The sequence below is a fragment of the Oryctolagus cuniculus genome, chromosome 1 (genome assembly GCF_051225735.1).
Source record: "Oryctolagus cuniculus isolate XC-2025 breed Fujian yellow rabbit chromosome 1, ASM5122573v1, whole genome shotgun sequence".
In the NCBI taxonomy this organism is placed as follows: Eukaryota; Metazoa; Chordata; class Mammalia; order Lagomorpha; family Leporidae; genus Oryctolagus; species Oryctolagus cuniculus.
Window position 1 is genome coordinate 237,582,284 of NC_142867.1, and position 14,732 is coordinate 237,597,015.

At 73.9% G+C, this 14,732-nt stretch overlaps 3 protein-coding genes across 4 annotated transcripts; 2 read left to right on the forward strand and 1 right to left on the reverse strand.

The window, feature by feature from the left end:
* The first annotated feature begins 275 nt into the window (after positions 1 to 275).
* On the forward strand, positions 276 to 1,018 carry PHPT1 (phosphohistidine phosphatase 1). 2 transcript variants are annotated; one of them, XM_070059388.2, is made up of 3 exons: positions 276 to 467; positions 652 to 776; positions 892 to 1,018. In XM_070059388.2, exons 1-3 carry the CDS (start codon positions 308 to 310, stop codon positions 982 to 984), a joined length of 378 nt encoding a protein of 125 aa, XP_069915489.2. In that variant the 5' UTR covers positions 276 to 307; the 3' UTR covers positions 985 to 1,018. The 2 variants fall into 2 exon arrangements, with proteins under 2 accessions (XP_069915489.2, XP_089179067.1); XM_089322941.1 differs by lacking the exon at positions 652 to 776.
* Positions 1,019 to 1,703: 685 nt separating this feature from the next.
* MAMDC4 (MAM domain containing 4) lies at positions 1,704 to 9,144 on the forward strand. Its single transcript, XM_070061487.2, has 29 exons — positions 1,704 to 1,737; positions 1,931 to 2,068; positions 2,150 to 2,323; positions 2,404 to 2,529; positions 2,612 to 2,742; positions 2,824 to 2,908; positions 2,988 to 3,113; positions 3,188 to 3,325; positions 3,409 to 3,491; positions 3,584 to 3,757; positions 3,901 to 3,985; positions 4,079 to 4,246; positions 4,347 to 4,475; positions 4,584 to 4,715; positions 4,796 to 4,917; positions 4,994 to 5,105; positions 5,221 to 5,337; positions 5,435 to 5,569; positions 5,658 to 5,791; positions 5,872 to 6,088; positions 6,161 to 6,298; positions 6,375 to 6,493; positions 6,577 to 6,667; positions 6,736 to 6,882; positions 7,021 to 7,155; positions 7,493 to 7,620; positions 7,708 to 7,816; positions 7,954 to 8,183; positions 8,304 to 9,144. The coding sequence occupies exons 1-29, from the start codon at positions 1,704 to 1,706 to the stop codon at positions 8,337 to 8,339; spliced, it is 3,693 nt and encodes a 1,230-aa protein (XP_069917588.2). The 3' UTR covers positions 8,340 to 9,144.
* Positions 9,145 to 9,266: 122 nt separating this feature from the next.
* EDF1 (endothelial differentiation related factor 1) lies at positions 9,267 to 11,258 on the reverse strand. The gene is made up of 5 exons (XM_070059379.2): positions 11,088 to 11,258; positions 10,081 to 10,132; positions 9,730 to 9,890; positions 9,561 to 9,654; positions 9,267 to 9,443 (listed from the first exon to the last, which is right to left on the reverse strand). The coding sequence occupies exons 1-5, from the start codon at positions 11,163 to 11,165 to the stop codon at positions 9,382 to 9,384; spliced, it is 447 nt and encodes a 148-aa protein (XP_069915480.1). The 5' UTR covers positions 11,166 to 11,258; the 3' UTR covers positions 9,267 to 9,381.
* Positions 11,259 to 14,732: the final 3,474 nt, after the last annotated feature.

Sequence of the window (14,732 nt, forward strand, 5' to 3'; positions counted from 1 at the left end):
CCGCGAGCCCTGACCGCCCCGTCCCCCGCCGCCCGCCGCCGGGCCCCACGCAAAGGCGCTCTGCGGTCGCGTGCGTTTTATCCGCTCGGCAACGGCTCCTGCGGCCGCGTCCCCTTTAAGCGGGCCCGGCCGGCTCCGATTGGCCAGCCGTGCCTCAGCTCGGCGACGCAATTGGCTGATGCGCGGGCCCCGGGCGGCAGCCCCCGACGGGATTGGCCGGCGCTCCCCCAGCGCCCGCCTCCCGCACGGTCACGCAGCCCCGGACGGCGAGGGTAGGGGCCGCAGGAGCAGGCACGCTCGGGGAAACATGGCGGCGGCGGGCCTGGCTCAGATTCCTGATGTGGACATCGACTCCGATGGCGTCTTCAAGTACGTGCTGATTCGAGTCCACGCGGCGCCGCCCTCCGAAGCCCCGGGCGGCGAGAGCAAGGACATCGTGCGTGGCTACAAGTGGGCCGAGTACCACGGTGAGGGCGGGCTGAGGGCCGGGGCGACGGGCGGAGCTTCCGGCGCGGGGCGGGACTTCCGGCGGGGCGGGGCTGGCCGGGACGGCGGGCGGGACTCCGGCGGGTGGGCGGGGCTTCCCGCGGTGGGCGCGGTTGCCGGCGGGCCGAGGTCGGGGACCCCGTCTGAGGCCGCGCTCCGCCGCAGCCGACATCTACGACAAGGTGTCGGGCGAGCTGCAGAAGAAGGGCCATGACTGCGAGTGCCTGGGCGGCGGGCGCATCTCCCACCAGAGCCAGGACCGGAAGATCCACGTGTACGGCTACTCCATGGTGAGGCCGCACGCCCCTCCCTGCCCACCTGCCTGCCCCCACGTCCGGCCCCGGCTCCCCCTCGCTCGGGGCCGGACGTCCAAGCCCGGGTGCCAGCGGCCACTTCTCTCTGCAGGGCTACGGCCGGGCCCAGCACTCCGTCTCCACCGAGAAGATCAGAGCCAAGTACCCCGACTACGAAGTCACCTGGGCCGATGACGGCTACTGAGGCCCCGCGCGGGGAATAAACGTGTTGCTGAGCCTGTCTGTGTCTGTCGTGGGTCCCCCGACTCGGGCGGGGCTCCAGGGAGGGGCCCTGCACACTCAGCTCTTTAGGGCCTGATAAGGGGGCCCTGTCCGAGGTGATCGCCCTGCACACGGCCCCGAGTCCAAGGACGCCTGGCTCCTCGGTGCCAGCCACGGCTGGGGCACCCACGAGTGCCCCCGTCCCCAGCCGGCCCCGGGTTCCCAGCGGAGCGTGGCCAGCAGCTGACCCGGGCCGCTGGTGTCCACCCTCGGGTCCAGCCTGGAGACCCCAGCGCTAGTGGGGGTCTGCCAGCCGGGGTTGGGTCTCATCAGCTGCCCAGGGGCGGTGAGGGTCAGCGGGGCGGAGCGACCACACCCTTCCCTGGCGGGGGCCAGGCGTCAGGGGCTCAGGAGCTCCCCTAGGCAGGCCCTGTGCTTACTGGACTTGCTGAGGCTGCGGGCTGGCGAGAAGTGCAGGGGCCCCGGGACCCGGACCACGGCCGGAACGGCAGCGGGGCGGGGGCCGCCCTCCCCACGTGGATGAGCCAGCCCTGACCTTCGGCCGGGAGGGGCCCCTGCGCGGCCCCCGGGAGATGCTGCGCAGGGCGGGGCTGGGGCCGTGGGTACATAGGGGCTGCGCAGTCAGCCCGGGGACTGCACGAGGTCCCTGCGGCGCCGAGCCTGGCTGCCTCCGGCCTGACCATGCCTCTGCCTGTCCTGGCGCTGCTCCTCCTGGGTGAGTCGGGGCGCTGAGCCTGCGGCCGCCCCCGCAGACTGGAGCCAGTGCGGCGGGCGGCTCCTCCCTGCCCTGCTGCCCCCCACCCGGCCTTTGCCGCCTTGGCACCACCCCCAGGGGTCACCGCTCTCCGGGCCTCACCCCGAGCCCCCGTGCCCCGGCCGCCGGGCCTGAGCCCCAAGGCAGCTCTGAGGGGCTTCTCCGGTGTCCGCTCTGCCAGCAGCAGGGTCCCCCGGCAGGGCCTGGGCCCCCGGCCACTGCAGCAGCCCCCGGGAGTCCGCGTGCAACTTCGTGTGCGACTGCGCCGACTGCGCGGACGAGGCGCAGTGCGGTGAGCCGCGCGGGCGGCGGGCGGCGGGCGGCGGGGGCGGGCGGGGCCGTGCGGGGCCGCAGCCTGACCCTGCTCTCCTAGGCTACCACGGGGCCGCGCGCGGCCCGGGCGCCCCCTTCACCTGCGACTTCGAGCGCGACCCCTGCGGCTGGCAGGACGTCAGCACCTCGGGCTACCGCTGGCTCCGGGACCGGGCGGGGGCTGCGCCCCAGGGCCCCGGGACCCGCTCCGACCACACGCTGGGCACCGACCTGGGTGAGGCCCCCGCCCGGGCCCCGGCCCCGCCTCCTTGCGTCCTGTCCCCCTCCCCCCGCTGACCTCTCGCCCCGGGCCAGGCTGGTACATGGCCGTGGGCACCCACCGGGGCAAGGCGGCGGCCACCGCGGGCCTCCGCTCCCCGGTCCTGCGCGAGGCGGCAGCCACCTGTGAGCTGCGGCTCTGGTACCTGGCGCCCTCCGGAGGTGAGCCCTGGACCCGGCGCCGGGGGCGTGGGGGGAGAGGCCCCGCCCCCGGCAGCCCCCCAGCCCCCGCCGTGTGCCGCAGATGTGGCCGAGCTGCGGCTGGAGCTGACCCACAGCACGGAGACGCTGACCCTGTGGCGCAGCGCTGGGCCCTGGCGCCCCGGCTGGCAGGAGCTGGCCGTCAGCACCGGCCGCGTCCCGGGAGACTTCCGAGTGAGCGGGGGAGCAGTGGCGGGGGTCTGGCCGAGCGGGGGCCGGGCCTCACTCCAGTCCTGAGACCCCCGCCGTCTTCAGGTGACCTTCTCTGCCATCCGAAACGCCACCCACCGGGGGGCCGTGGCCCTGGACGACGTCGAGTTCTGGGACTGTGGGCTGCCCAGTAAGGCCCCCCCCCGCCCCGTCCCAGGGCGCCCCCCAGCGGGCACAGACCCCTCAGCCCCCGTGCCCTCCCCGCACAGCCCCGCAGGCCAGCTGCCCCCTGGGGCGCTGCCGCTGTGGGAACCAGGCCTGCGTGGAAGCCCCGCAGCTGTGTGACGCGGAGGACGACTGCGGGGACCGCTCTGACGAGGACCCGCTCGCCTGCGGTGAGAGCGGGAGGCCCCGCCCCACGGCGGGGGGCGGGGCTGCGGGAGGTCCTGCTCAAGGCGCCCCTCCCCAGGCCACCACATGGCCACCGACTTCGAGGCCGACCTGGGCCTGTGGAGCAGCGCTGAGGGCTGGGCGCGGAACCGCAGCTCGGACGGCCCCCAGCGCCCTGCCTGGCCCCTGCGAGACCACAGCAGGAACAGCCCGCAGGGTGAGGCCCCGGGGCGCCCAGCGACCCCGCCACGCCACGCCCCGCCCCGGCGCATTCCCGGCTCACACCTGCGCTGTCCCCAGGCGCCTTCCTGGTGTCCGTGGCCGAGCCCGGCGCCCTTGCCGTCCTCTCCAGCCCCGAGCTGCAGGCCTCCCACAACTGCTCGGTGAGACGGGGGGGGGGGGGGGGGGGGGGGGCGAGAGCGCCCGCCCGGGCTGCCCGGCGCAGGGGGCCCCTGACCGGTGCCTGGCCCCGCAGCTGGTCTTCTACCTCTACCTGCACGGCGCCGACACGGGCTCCCTCCAGCTGTTCCTGCAGGCCAGCGGCCCCGGTGCGCCCCAGGCCCCCAGCCTGCTGCGGACGCGCCGCGGGGAGCTGGGGGCAGCCTGGGTCCGAGACCGCGTGGACGTCTGCAGCGCCCACCCCTTCCGCGTGAGGCCAGCGGGCGTGTCCTGGGGGCGGAGGGCGCGGGGTCCTGGGAGCCCCTCCCTAAGGGCAGGAGGGGGCAAGGAGAGAGGCGTGGGCGAGGAGGGCGTTCAGGGCCAGCGCCTCCGCTGACCGCCCCCTGCCCTCAGATCCTCCTGGCCGGGCAGTCGGGCCCGGGGGGCGTCGTGGGCCTGGACGACCTAGTCCTGTCTGACGGCTGCAAACCAGTGCCAGGTGACGGGTGGGAGGGCGCGAGGCCTCCGGCCCCCCCCCAGCAAAGCCCAGGCCCTGCCCCTGCCCCACCTGACCCCAGTACCGCCCCCACAGAGACCAGGCCCCCGGGGCCCCGGGTTCCACCCCCACAGCTGTCCCGCCTGCAGCCCAGAGACCCGTGCGCGCCAGGGCACCTGTCCTGCGGGGACCTGTGTGTGCCCCCGGAGCAGCTGTGCGACTTCCAGACGCAGTGCCCGGAGGGCGAGGACGAGCAGGGCTGTGGTGAGCGGCCCAGGGGAGGAGTCCGGGCTGGAGGCAGGGGGCCCGGTGGGCCGGGGCAGGCGCCCCCCTCGGCACCTCTCAGCGCCGGCCACTGTTGCAGGCACCACGGACTTCGAGTCCCCCGCGGCAGGGGGCTGGGGGGACGTCAGTGTGGGGCGGCTGCAGTGGCAGCGGCTCCCCGCCCGGGACAGCCAGGGGCCCGGCACGGACGCCAGCGGGGCTGCTGCCGGTGAGGCTGGACATCCCCAGGGGGCCCTCTGCTGCCCCCCCCCCCCGCCCAGGAGGCCCTGTGGATGACGGTGGCGGGGGCTGCTCTGAGCAGTGTGTCTTCCCCCAGGGCACGTCCTGTCTCTGCAGAGGGCCTGGGGGCAGCGCAGGGCCCCTGCCCGGGCCCTCTCACCCACCCTGGGCCCCTCAGGCCCCCACTGTGAGCTCCACCTGGCCTACTCTTTCCAGAGTCACCCCCGAGGTACGGCCTGACCCCCCGGCACCCCCACACCCCCGCGCAGCCGCGGGCGCCCTCCATCCCACGGTGCCCCCCTCGGCCAGGCTTCCTGGCGCTGGCCGTGCTGGAGGGCGGCTCCCGCGAGCTGGTGTGGCAGGCCCCGAGCAGCAGCGGGCGCTGGACGGCAGACAAGGTCCTCCTCGGGGCCCGGCGCCGGCCCTTCCGGGTGAGCAGCAGCCCAGGGAGGGAGCCCACCCGGCCGCAGCCCAGACTGACCGTCCCCTCCCTGCTGTCCCCCCCAGCTGGAGTTTGCAGGCCTGGTGGACTTGGACGGCCCCGGCCAGCAGGGGGCGGGGCTGGATGACATAACCATGAGGGACTGCAGCACCACGGCGACCACTGAGGAGGACAGAGGTCCGTCCCGCCCACATTCCGACCCCCCAGGGCACCTGGGAACCCCTGCTTTCTCAGAACCTGGGAGGGATGTGGGGGTGCACGGGGGGTACTGACCCCTGCACCCTGCCCCCAGAGGTCTCCTGCAACTTCGAGCGGGACTCCTGTGGCTGGCACCCTGGACACCACACGGATGCCCACTGGCACCGGGCCCAGAGCCAAGGCCCTGGCTACGACCACACCACCGGCCAGGGTAGGGCGGGGCTTCCCACACAAGGGGGTGGGGTTCTTCGTAGGCCGCACGTGTGGGGGGTCTCTGCTGCTCAGCCTCGTGTCTGCCCCCCACCCAGGCTTCTTCATGCTCCTGGACCCCACAGATCCCCCGGCCCGGGGCCGTGGCGCCCACCTGCTCACAGGGCCACAGGTGCCCACGGCCCCGGTGGAGTGCCTCAGCTTCTGGTACCACCTCTATGGGCCGCAGATCGGTGAGCCAGCCCCGGGCCCTGCTCAGAGCTGTGTGTGGTGCCCATCAGGGGCTGGAGGGCGGGCCCTGCAAACCCCACCTCCCTCCAGGGACACTGCGCCTGGCTCTGAGACGGGACGGGGAGGACACGCAGCTGTGGTCCCAATCCGGCACCCATGGCAACCGCTGGCACAAGGCCTGGGCCACCCTTCAGCACCCGCCGGACCCCGGTGCCAAGTACCAGGTGAGGCTGGGTGCCCGGCGGGGGGGGGAGCAGGACACACCTCCCCGCCCCAGCCGACCCCCCCTGCCTCCCCGCCCCAGCTGCTGTTCGAGGGCCTTCGTGACGGGTACCAGGGCACCATGGCGCTGGACGACGTGGCCCTGCGGCCGGGCCCCTGCTGGGCCCCCAAGCGCTGCTCCTTCGAGGACTCCGTCTGCGGCTTCTCCACAGCCGGGCAGAGCGAGTGGCGGCGCCAGGCCAGTGCCTCGGGCCATGCCTGGGGCCCCAGCACGGACCACACCACGGGCACAGCCCAAGGTGCGGGGCCTGGCCGTGGCCAAGGGGGAGGGCAGGTCAGGGGCTGAGGCTGACCGGTGGCACCCAACCCAGGTCACTACATGCTGGTGGACACGAGCCGCCAGGCCCTGCCCCCGGGCCACACGGCCTCCCTGGTCTCGGAGCAGCACCAGCCCCTGGCCCAGCCGGCCTGTCTGAGCTTCTGGTACCACCTGAGCCTGCGCAGCCCAGGTGAGGCCCTGGGGTGGGGGCCGGCAGGCCTCCTGCCTCTCCCCAGCTGACCGGCCCGCCCTGCCGTGCGTGGCAGGCACCCTGCGGGTCCACGTGGAGGAGGGCGGGAGGCGCCAGGTCTTCAGCGTGAGCGCCTACGGAGGGTTCACCTGGCGCCTGGGCCGTGCGGACGTGCGGGCCGAGGGCACCTGGAAGGTGAGTGACAGGGCTGGGGCCGCCTTCCTTGCGCCCGGGGCGGCCGGGGCCAGGCTGAGGGCTGTCCGCCCGCGGCCCGCCAGGTGGTCTTCGAGGCTGTGGCCACGGGCACGAAGCACTCCTACGTGGCGCTGGACGACCTGCTTCTCCAGGACGGGCCCTGCCCACAGCCAGGTAGGGGCCGTGCTGGGGCCCGGGGCCCGGCGGCCAGCGCAGTGCCGCTCACCAGCCACTCCCCACAGGGTCCTGCGACTTCGAGTCCGGCCTGTGTGGCTGGAGCCACCTGGCCTGGCCCAGCCTGGGCGGGCACAGCTGGGACTGGAGCGGCGCTGCCACCCCCTCCCGCTACCCCCGGCCCCTCACGGACCACACCCTGGGCACGGAGGCAGGTGCGCATGGCTGGGCAGGGCCCGAGCTGGGCGTAGGCGGGGCCACATGGCCCCCAGCGTCCCCGCCCGCATGGCAGAGACCACAGGCCGGGGCAGGCTCCCGGGTCAGCGGGGGCACCTGCCCCTTCTTGTCCCCAGGCCACTTTGCCTTCTTTGAAACTGGCGTGCTGGGGGCCGGGGGCCGGGCGGCCTGGCTGCGCAGTGAGCCCCTCCCGGCCACCGAGGCCTCCTGCTTGCGCTTCTGGTACTACCTGGGCTTCCCCGAGCACTTCTGTGAGTCGGCCTGGGCCGCGGGGCAGGGGCTGGGGGGGTCCCCTCGCCCCAGGTCAGGCACGCGGCGCCCGCGGGGACCCCCGCCTCACCCGCCCGCCCTGGGCCCTTCTCTGTGAGTCGGCCTGGGCCGCGGGGCAGGGGCTGGGGGGTCCCCTCGCCCCAGGTCAGGCACGCGGCGCCCGCGGGGACCCCCGCCTCACCCGCCCGCCCTGGGCCCTTCTCTGTGAGTCGGCCTGGGCCGCGGGGCAGGGGCTGAGGGGTCCCCTCGCCCCAGGTCAGGCACGCGGCGCCCGCGGGGACCCCCGCCTCACCCGCCCGCCCTGGGCCCTTCTCGCAGACAAGGGGCAGCTGAGGGTACTCCTAAGCAGCCCCCAGGGCCAGCTGGCCGTGTGGGGCCAGGGCGGGCGCCTGCGGCAGCAGTGGCAGCAAGCGCAGCTCGACGTGGTCAGCACCCAGGAGTTCCAGGTGCGGCCTCGCGTCCCAGCCCCGCCCCGCCCCCGCCCCCACCCCCGCCCCGCCCCGTCCCAACAGCAGCCTCTGCCCCGCCCTCAGATGGTGTTTGAAGCCACCACAGACGGCCAGCCAGCCGCGGGGCCCATCGCCCTGGACGACGTCCAGTACCTGGAAGGGCAGCCTTGCCAGGAGCCTGCACCTGGCCAGGGTGAGCGGAGGGCCGGGGTCGCCCAGGAACCAGCCCCCGGGCCCCACGGCCGCCCTGGTGCCCCGGGGGCCAGCCCGGAGGAGGTGCCGACGGGACGCCGAGGCAGGGTCCCCAGCTCACGCGCCCGCGGCCCACAGGGGACACGGCGATGCCCTCCCTGGTGCCGGCCATGGTCGGGGGGGCCCTGCTCGTCTTCCTGCTCCTGGTGCTGCTAGGGCTTGGGGGGCTGCACTGGCTGTGCAGGAAGGGCATGTGCCCCCTGGGCGGCCACTCGCACGCCAGCCCCGCGGACTCCGGGGCCACGCTGCCCGAGGCCACGGGCTCCGCGGCAGAGGCCTCCAGCTTCGCCAACATCCTCTTCAACCAGGTAGGGGCCCGCCCAGGCCAACGGGGGGGGGGGGGGGGGGCGCCGGGCTGCCAGGCCACGCCCAGCCCTGCCCTCCGCCCACCCGCGGGCAGCCGCCATCCTGAGACTGCTTCCTCCTAGGACCACATCACCCTGCCAGCAAACCTCAACCCCTGACCGGCCCCGAGGCCGGGGCTCCTCCCCGTGACTGGACACCGCCCCTCCCCCCGCCCATGAATAAACACTGAGGGCTCTGGGTGGTCCAGGACCCCAGACCCGACGTGAGGCACGGCACGGCCGAGTGAACGCGCAGCTCAGGAACCGGGGACAAGGGACGCTGGCCCATGGCCCTCGGCGGTCCCTGGGTGACTGCACCGAGGACGGGAGGGAGGGAGGCGGGCAGTGGAGGGACTTGGGGCTGCCCTGGGGGGAGACGGCCGAGAGAAGGGAGGGTCTGAGCCGCCGCTCGGGGCCCCTGGTCTGCACAGGCCGCCGCCGCCTGCTGCCCTGACGCAGTGGCCGCCGCCCGGACCCTCTGCTTGGCCTTGAGGACAGAGGCAGGGCTTGGGGTGGCGACACCCACAGCTGCGCCCCGGCCACCGCCCGGGGCTTCAGAGCCATTGTTCACGCACAGCTGGGCACGCGGGCGCCTGGGGTGGTGGGGGGAGCTCTGGCCTGCACCTGCGGTCACCCATGAAGTGGACAAGGACTGACTCCGGGGCCCGGCGTCCCCGGCACGGGGCACGGGCAGGCGCTGTCCCTCGGCTCGTGTCCTCACCGCACCGCCACGCGTGTCGGGGTGCGTGTCCCATAGCACATGCCAAGTCTGAGCCCCAGCGCCCCGCTACCGGCCAGGGAGGCGGCAGGGCCGGCCGGACGCTGAGGTCCCTGACACCGTGGGAGACGGCCCCCGCGGCAGCCGTGGGGGGCTGTCCCTCTGCCTTTCACGGAGAAACTCCTGGAAGCAACCGAAGCCTAGAAACCCGCGCGGGGAGAGCGGCCTCAGGCCCCCACCCGGCGCGAGGCGGCCTCAGCCCCCAGCCCCGCCCCGCCCGCCCCTGCGCAGACCCCGCGGGAGGGGGAGGAAGAAGCCAGAGGAGCCGAGCCTTTGCAAGGTTGTTCTTGTTTGACAGCAGGCGCGGGCGGGGCGGCCCGCCGGTGGTCAGTGCGCGTCCGGCAGCCGGCGGCGGCCCCGCGCACCGATTTCGAGGCTTTGCGCTCACTTCGCCCTCGGGCCCTTCTCGATGGGCTTCCCGACGTCCCTGCCCCGGAGCTTGAGGCCTGGAAGGAGCCGGGGGCGCGCTGACCACCGGAGGCCGCGCCGGGGGCGGGGACAGCGCCCCCAGCTGTGGAGGGGCGGGGTCGGGCCCGCCGCGCGCCCACCGCCGGCGCACTCACCGATGGCCCGCTCGATCTTGCCCAGCACCTGGTTGTTAGGGATGGCCCGGCCGCTCTCGTAGTCCGCGATGACCTGCGGCTTCTCGTTGATTTTCTAGAGAGAAGCGGCGCGTTAGAGCCCGCGGCCGGCCGGCTGGGAGACCCGGCCCTGCCCGCCGCCCGGCCTCACCGTGGCCAGGTCCTTCTGCGTCAGCCCCTTGCTCTGCCGGCCCTGCTGGATGACCTTGCCCACTTCCAGGGTCACCCGGTCGTGGTGCAGCTCCTCCGTCTCCCGGTCCAGCTTGGCCGTGTTCTTGGTGATCGAGTGCTGTTTGTTCTGGCCGGCGGCCCCTGGGGGCGGCACGGGCAGACGCAGAGGGCCGGGCCCTGAGCCCAGGGGACAGGGGCGGCCGGGCTGCCCAGACCTGGAGCAGCGAGCTCGGGGCGCTGGCGGGCGGTGACCATCCCGCCCCCCCCGCCCGCCCCCCCCTCGCCCCGGCCCCCCCCCCCCGCCCCCGCGCAGGCGGACGCCAGCACCTACATTTCTTAGACGTCTCCACGTCATCTCCGCGGCGCTGCGCCGCCAGGATGGCCTAGGAAACCAGAGATGAGCTTTGGCAGCGCCGGCACTGCCGCGGCACTCACGGGGCGCGGGCGCCCGGCGGGGCTCCTGACCCCAGCCCTGCCACCTGCGGCCGACTGCGGACGTTTCCAGAAACGCGCGATTCTAAGCGTGAGGCTGCGAGCCCTCCGAGCCGTGTGGTCCGACCTGGGGCCGGCCCTGCGTCCCCCGCGCTCGGGCCCGCCGGTCACACGGCGCCTGCTTTACCCTCACTGCGGCCGCGGGCGTCCACCGGGGTCTCAGACCGTGTCCCTGGCAGGCAGAGGGGCCGCGGTACCTCAAACCCTCCGCAACCAAACGGCCAGACGGCTCGAAACGCCCGCAGACAGGAGAGGACACGGGTCGCCCCCACGGAGCAGGTGTGGGCGCGGCCGGCCGGCCGCTCCAGCCCCCGCCCAGGCCTGGGCCCCTGCGCCCGCGCGGGACGCCAGATGGGGCCGCCGGCTTGCGCCTGGCCCAGCGCTGGTGTCGCAGGCATTCGGGGAGTGAACTGGCAGGTGGAAGCCTCCTCTCTCCCTCTCGCTCTACCATATAAATAAACAAACAAACAGGTCTTAAATCCCGCAGGCGTGGACTTCCCCGTGGGATCGGGCCCCGGCCGCTGAGCAGGAACGTGACCCACGCGTCCTGAGCGCCGGCGGCTCCGCACCCCCGACGGCCACCCCGCGGCCGGCCACGCGCCCGGGCGGGCCCCGCGCCGCAGCCCACCGGGGAGACCCGGCCGGGCGCCAGAGAACCGTCGGCGAGGGGCGGGCCCTGGCCCGGTGCCCACCGCGTCCCTCCGGCCCCGGCCCCGGCCCCGGCCGGTCCCGCCCCGTCGCGCGGCCCCTGTCCCCGCCCTGGTCCGCGGCCCTTGACCCCCGATCCCGCGCCTCAGGCCCGCGGGCCCGGTCCCCGCCCGGCGCAGCCCCGGCCCGGCCGGGCACCTGCTTGGACTTGGCCTGCGCGGCCGTGGGGCCCTTCTTGCGCAACACCGTCACGGTGTCCCAGTCGCTCTCGGCCATGGCGCGGCGGCGGCGGCGGCGGCGGCTCCGCGGCGACTCGAGACCCGGCGCGGCGACGCGACGTCCCCTCGGCACCTCCCGCTTCCGGCGCCTGCGCGCGGCCCCGCCCCCCGCTCCCATTGGCCGGCGGCGCGGGGGCGGGCGCTGCCCCGGGCTCGGAGCCAATCGGCGCGCGGCTCGTCTGAGGAGCCGCGGGGCCCCCGCTGCGCCGTGGGGGCGGCGCCGGCGGCCGCTAGGGGGCGCGGGCCGGGGCGCGCTGGGCCGGACCCCGAGCCGGGCGGCGGGCGCCGCGTCGCAGGTGCTGCCCCGGGGCCCGACAGGTGCCGGGGAGGCGGTGCCGGCCGCGGGAGTCCCGCGTCCCGGGGGCGGGCAGGGCTTATGGGACTTGAAGCGAATTCGACCTTGGAGAAGGGATGCGGCCGGCGTGCGCGTGGGCGCGGTTCGAGTCCCGGCTGCCCCGCTGGGCGCCTGGGGAGGCGGCTGGGGCGCGTTGGAGCCCCACGTTCAGGGGTGACGGGCGGATTGCCCTTCTGCCGACGCACTTCCTGGGCCGCAGCCGGGAGCCAGGAGCTCCACCCGGGCCTCCCACGTGGTGGCAGGGGCCAAGCCCTGGGGCCCCAGCCCTGGAGCCGTCCCCTGCGGGCTCCCAGGGGCGCCTGAGTGGGGCCTGGGACCACCCGGTGGGGTGCGGGCGCCCGCGTGGGGCCTTCCCCACCAAGCCCGTGGTTGTTTTTAAATATATATAAACATTTATTAATTTATTTGAGAGGTAATAGAGAGGTCTTCCATGGCTGGTTCCCTGCCCGGATGGCCACAACGGCCGGAGCTGGGCTGATCCGAAGCCAGGAGCCAGGAGCTTCCTCCGGGTCTCCACGTGGGTGCAGGGGCCCAAGGACCCGGGCCATCTTCCACTGCTTCCCCAGGCCACAGCAGAGAGCTGGATCAGAAGTGGAGCAGCCGGGACTAGAACCGGCGCCCGTGTGGGATGCCGGCGCCGGCTGTGGAGCCCGTGGGCCGCTCCGCGTGATGATTCCTGATCTCTCACCTGCCCGCAGGAGACACGGCCCTGCACAGACACATCCGGAGCTTTCCCGGCGTCTTGGCTAAAGCCAGGCTCACTCCGGGCATGCTCGGGACAGCGCGGTGCACGTGGAGGCCGGGCCCCACCGCCTTGCCTTCTCGCGGTGGTCCCTGGGCAGGGGACACAGCGCCCCTCCTCCAGGCTGGTGCAGTGAGCGCCGCTCGGCGTTGAGGTGTCTTCCCGGCCGGAGACACCACGGCTCCACTTCCGGCCCAGCTGCCCGGGGGCTGCAGGGGAGGGCACAGTGCTTGGAGACCCGGATGGAGTTCCCCGCGCCGGCTCCTGCCCTGCCGGGGCCGCCGGGTCTGTCCAGCGGGCAGCCTGGTTTAAGCCCTGTCAGGGCGGGCCCAGAGCAGGCCCCGACTTGCTCCCTGTCCCTGAGTGACGGAGGCACCTGCCTCTCCCGGCAGGCTCAGGGGCTGACCTCCGGGCCCTGCCGGCAGCTCCTGCCCATGGCGGCCGCCCGTGCCGCCCTGAACTCCGCTGCTGCCCGCTCCCCGCCCCGGACGGCCGAGCGTGGCTGGTCCCCACCCCTCTGTCCTGAGCCAGGAAAGTGACAGGAAGAAGCCGGAGAGGACGGGGGTCAGACCCTCCCCAGAGGTCTCCCGGCCTCGGGCTGTGGGGGTTAGAGGGGCCCTGGCAGGATTCGTGGCCCTGGACTCCCCGTCTCAGAGATCAGTCAGCAGTGTGGGACGAGCCTCGTGGGGGTCTCCCCCGATCGCCCCTGCACCCTCCCGAGGCCCCTCTTCCTAGCACAGGCGGCCCAGAAGCCTGCGGTCCCAAACAGGACGGTGGCAGAGCCAGGACCACAGACCGCACCGCTCCCCGCTTGGTCCCGGCAGCTGGTGCTTTGTTGGGTGTTGGGCAGGAGGGATGGGGGATGGCCCAAGTCCCTGGACCCCTGCGCCCGCGTGGGAGACCCAGAGGACGCTCCTGGCTCCTGGCTTCAGCCTGGCCCAGCCCAGCCGATGCAGCCATCTGGGGAGTGAACAAGCGGATGGAGGATATCTCTCTCTCTCTCTCTCTCTCTCTCTCTCTCACTTTCAAATAAAGAAATCTTTCCAAAATGTATACATATATTTTTAAAGCTTTTACTCATTTGAAGGTAGAGTTACAGAGAGAGAGGTCCTCCATCCGCTGGCTCACTCCCCAAATGGCTGCAACGGCCGGAGCTGCGCCGATCCGAAGCCAGGAGCCAGGAGCTTCCTCTGGGTCTCCCACGCGGGTGCAGGGGCCCAAGGACCCGGGACATCCGCTGCTTTCCCAGACCACAGCAGAGAGCTGGACAGGAAGTGGAGCAGCCGGGACTGGAGCCAGTGCCCGTGGGTGCCGGCAGTGCAGGTGGAGGCTTTGCCGCGGCACCACAGTGCCGGCCCCAAACTCACAGGCTTCGAAACTCAAAACCAGAAGTTGGGCTGCAATGTCGCTGTCCCTCGACGGGACCCCCCCCCCCGATTTATGGGGCAGGTACCCTCCCCACTTGATTTGGAAAAAGCTCCTCGATGCAGTGGACGCTGTCACGGCTCTTCCTCCGCCGGTGCCGCGCTGTTACGTAGCGCGCTTGCTCTCGGCAGCTGGCTGATGGGTGATGTGGGGAAGTCAGCCAGGGTGAGCGGGGGGCCCGGCCAGTGGGACCCACACCCACCTGCAGAACTGGGGGGCAGGCAGAGCGGGGGACAGGGCCGTGAGAGGTGACCGTGGTCAGGGGAGGCCGGTCCAGCGCCTGGGGCAGGGTCAGAGGCCCCCTGGCTGAGGAAGGTGAGAGCCCGCTGGGCAGGGGTGGCTGGGGCAGCTGCGAGGCCGGGTCGGGCCTTGGGGTCCTGCCCGGGGTCCCATGAAGCAGCCCAGCCACCGGACTCTGTGGCGTGGCCTTGCTGGTCTGCGAGCTTGAGGGGATTCTGTCCAGTCCAGGGCAGTCCCGGCCGGTGGACAGCACAGCAGGGGTGCGCCTCCGGCCCCTCGTGGCAGTCCCGGGTCCGCCAGTAGGTGGCGCGCGCGTCCGCCTCAGTCCACCTCTCCCGCCAGGTCAGGCAGGGGCGGAGCCTGCAGGACAGGCACAGCGGGAGTGGGCCCAGGTCGCCTTGGGTGTGCTGGGGGCGGGGCAGGGTCCGGGGCGCCTGCTGTACCTGGTGCCGCCGTGCCACCACCAGGGGCTCCCGGTGCCCGGAGGCCACAGAGCCCTGCTCCTCCGGGTTCTGGTTCTGTGACTTCCGGCCCGTCCCCGCCCTCGCCTGCTGCCCCCCGCCCCGCTCCGGGCGTCCGGCTTCGCCCTCTCCCGCGGCTGCAGCGTGGAGGTCAGACCCTGCTGACCCTGCAGTCCCGGGGTGGGGGCTGCAGGAGCTGCTCGCAGGGGCCTCGGGTCCCCAGCAGCCGGCGCAGGGAGTCCTGGCCGAGAGGGGTGCCCGGGGCAGGTGGCCGTGGCCCCGTGGTCCCTCTCGGGCGGATGCCCAGGGACAGCCCGGCACCGACGCCATGCCGCTGACTTT

Bases quoted from the DNA above. Each gene is read 5' to 3' on its own strand.
- EDF1 (XM_070059379.2), bottom strand. From the start codon at position 11,165: ATGGCCGAGAGCGACTGGGACACCGTGACGGTGTTGCGCAAGAAGGGC. The intron at 10,133-11,087 runs GTGCCCGGCCGG...CTGGTTTCCTAG, and splicing joins CGCAGGCCAAGTCCAAGCAG to GCCATCCTGGCGGCGCAGCG. The intron at 9,891-10,080 runs GTAGGTGCTGGC...TGCCGCCCCCAG, and splicing joins CGTGGAGACGTCTAAGAAAT to GGGCCGCCGGCCAGAACAAA.
- MAMDC4 (XM_070061487.2), top strand. From the start codon at position 1,704: ATGCCTCTGCCTGTCCTGGCGCTGCTCCTCCTGG. The intron at 5,792-5,871 runs GTGAGGCTGGGT...TCCCCGCCCCAG, and splicing joins ACCCCGGTGCCAAGTACCAG to CTGCTGTTCGAGGGCCTTCG. The intron at 6,299-6,374 runs GTGAGGCCCTGG...CGTGCGTGGCAG, and splicing joins CCTGAGCCTGCGCAGCCCAG to GCACCCTGCGGGTCCACGTG.
- PHPT1 (XM_070059388.2), top strand. From the start codon at position 308: ATGGCGGCGGCGGGCCTGGCTCAGATTCCTGATGTGGACATCGACTCC. The intron at 468-651 runs GTGAGGGCGGGC...GCTCCGCCGCAG, and splicing joins CAAGTGGGCCGAGTACCACG to CCGACATCTACGACAAGGTG. The intron at 777-891 runs GTGAGGCCGCAC...TTCTCTCTGCAG, and splicing joins ACGTGTACGGCTACTCCATG to GGCTACGGCCGGGCCCAGCA.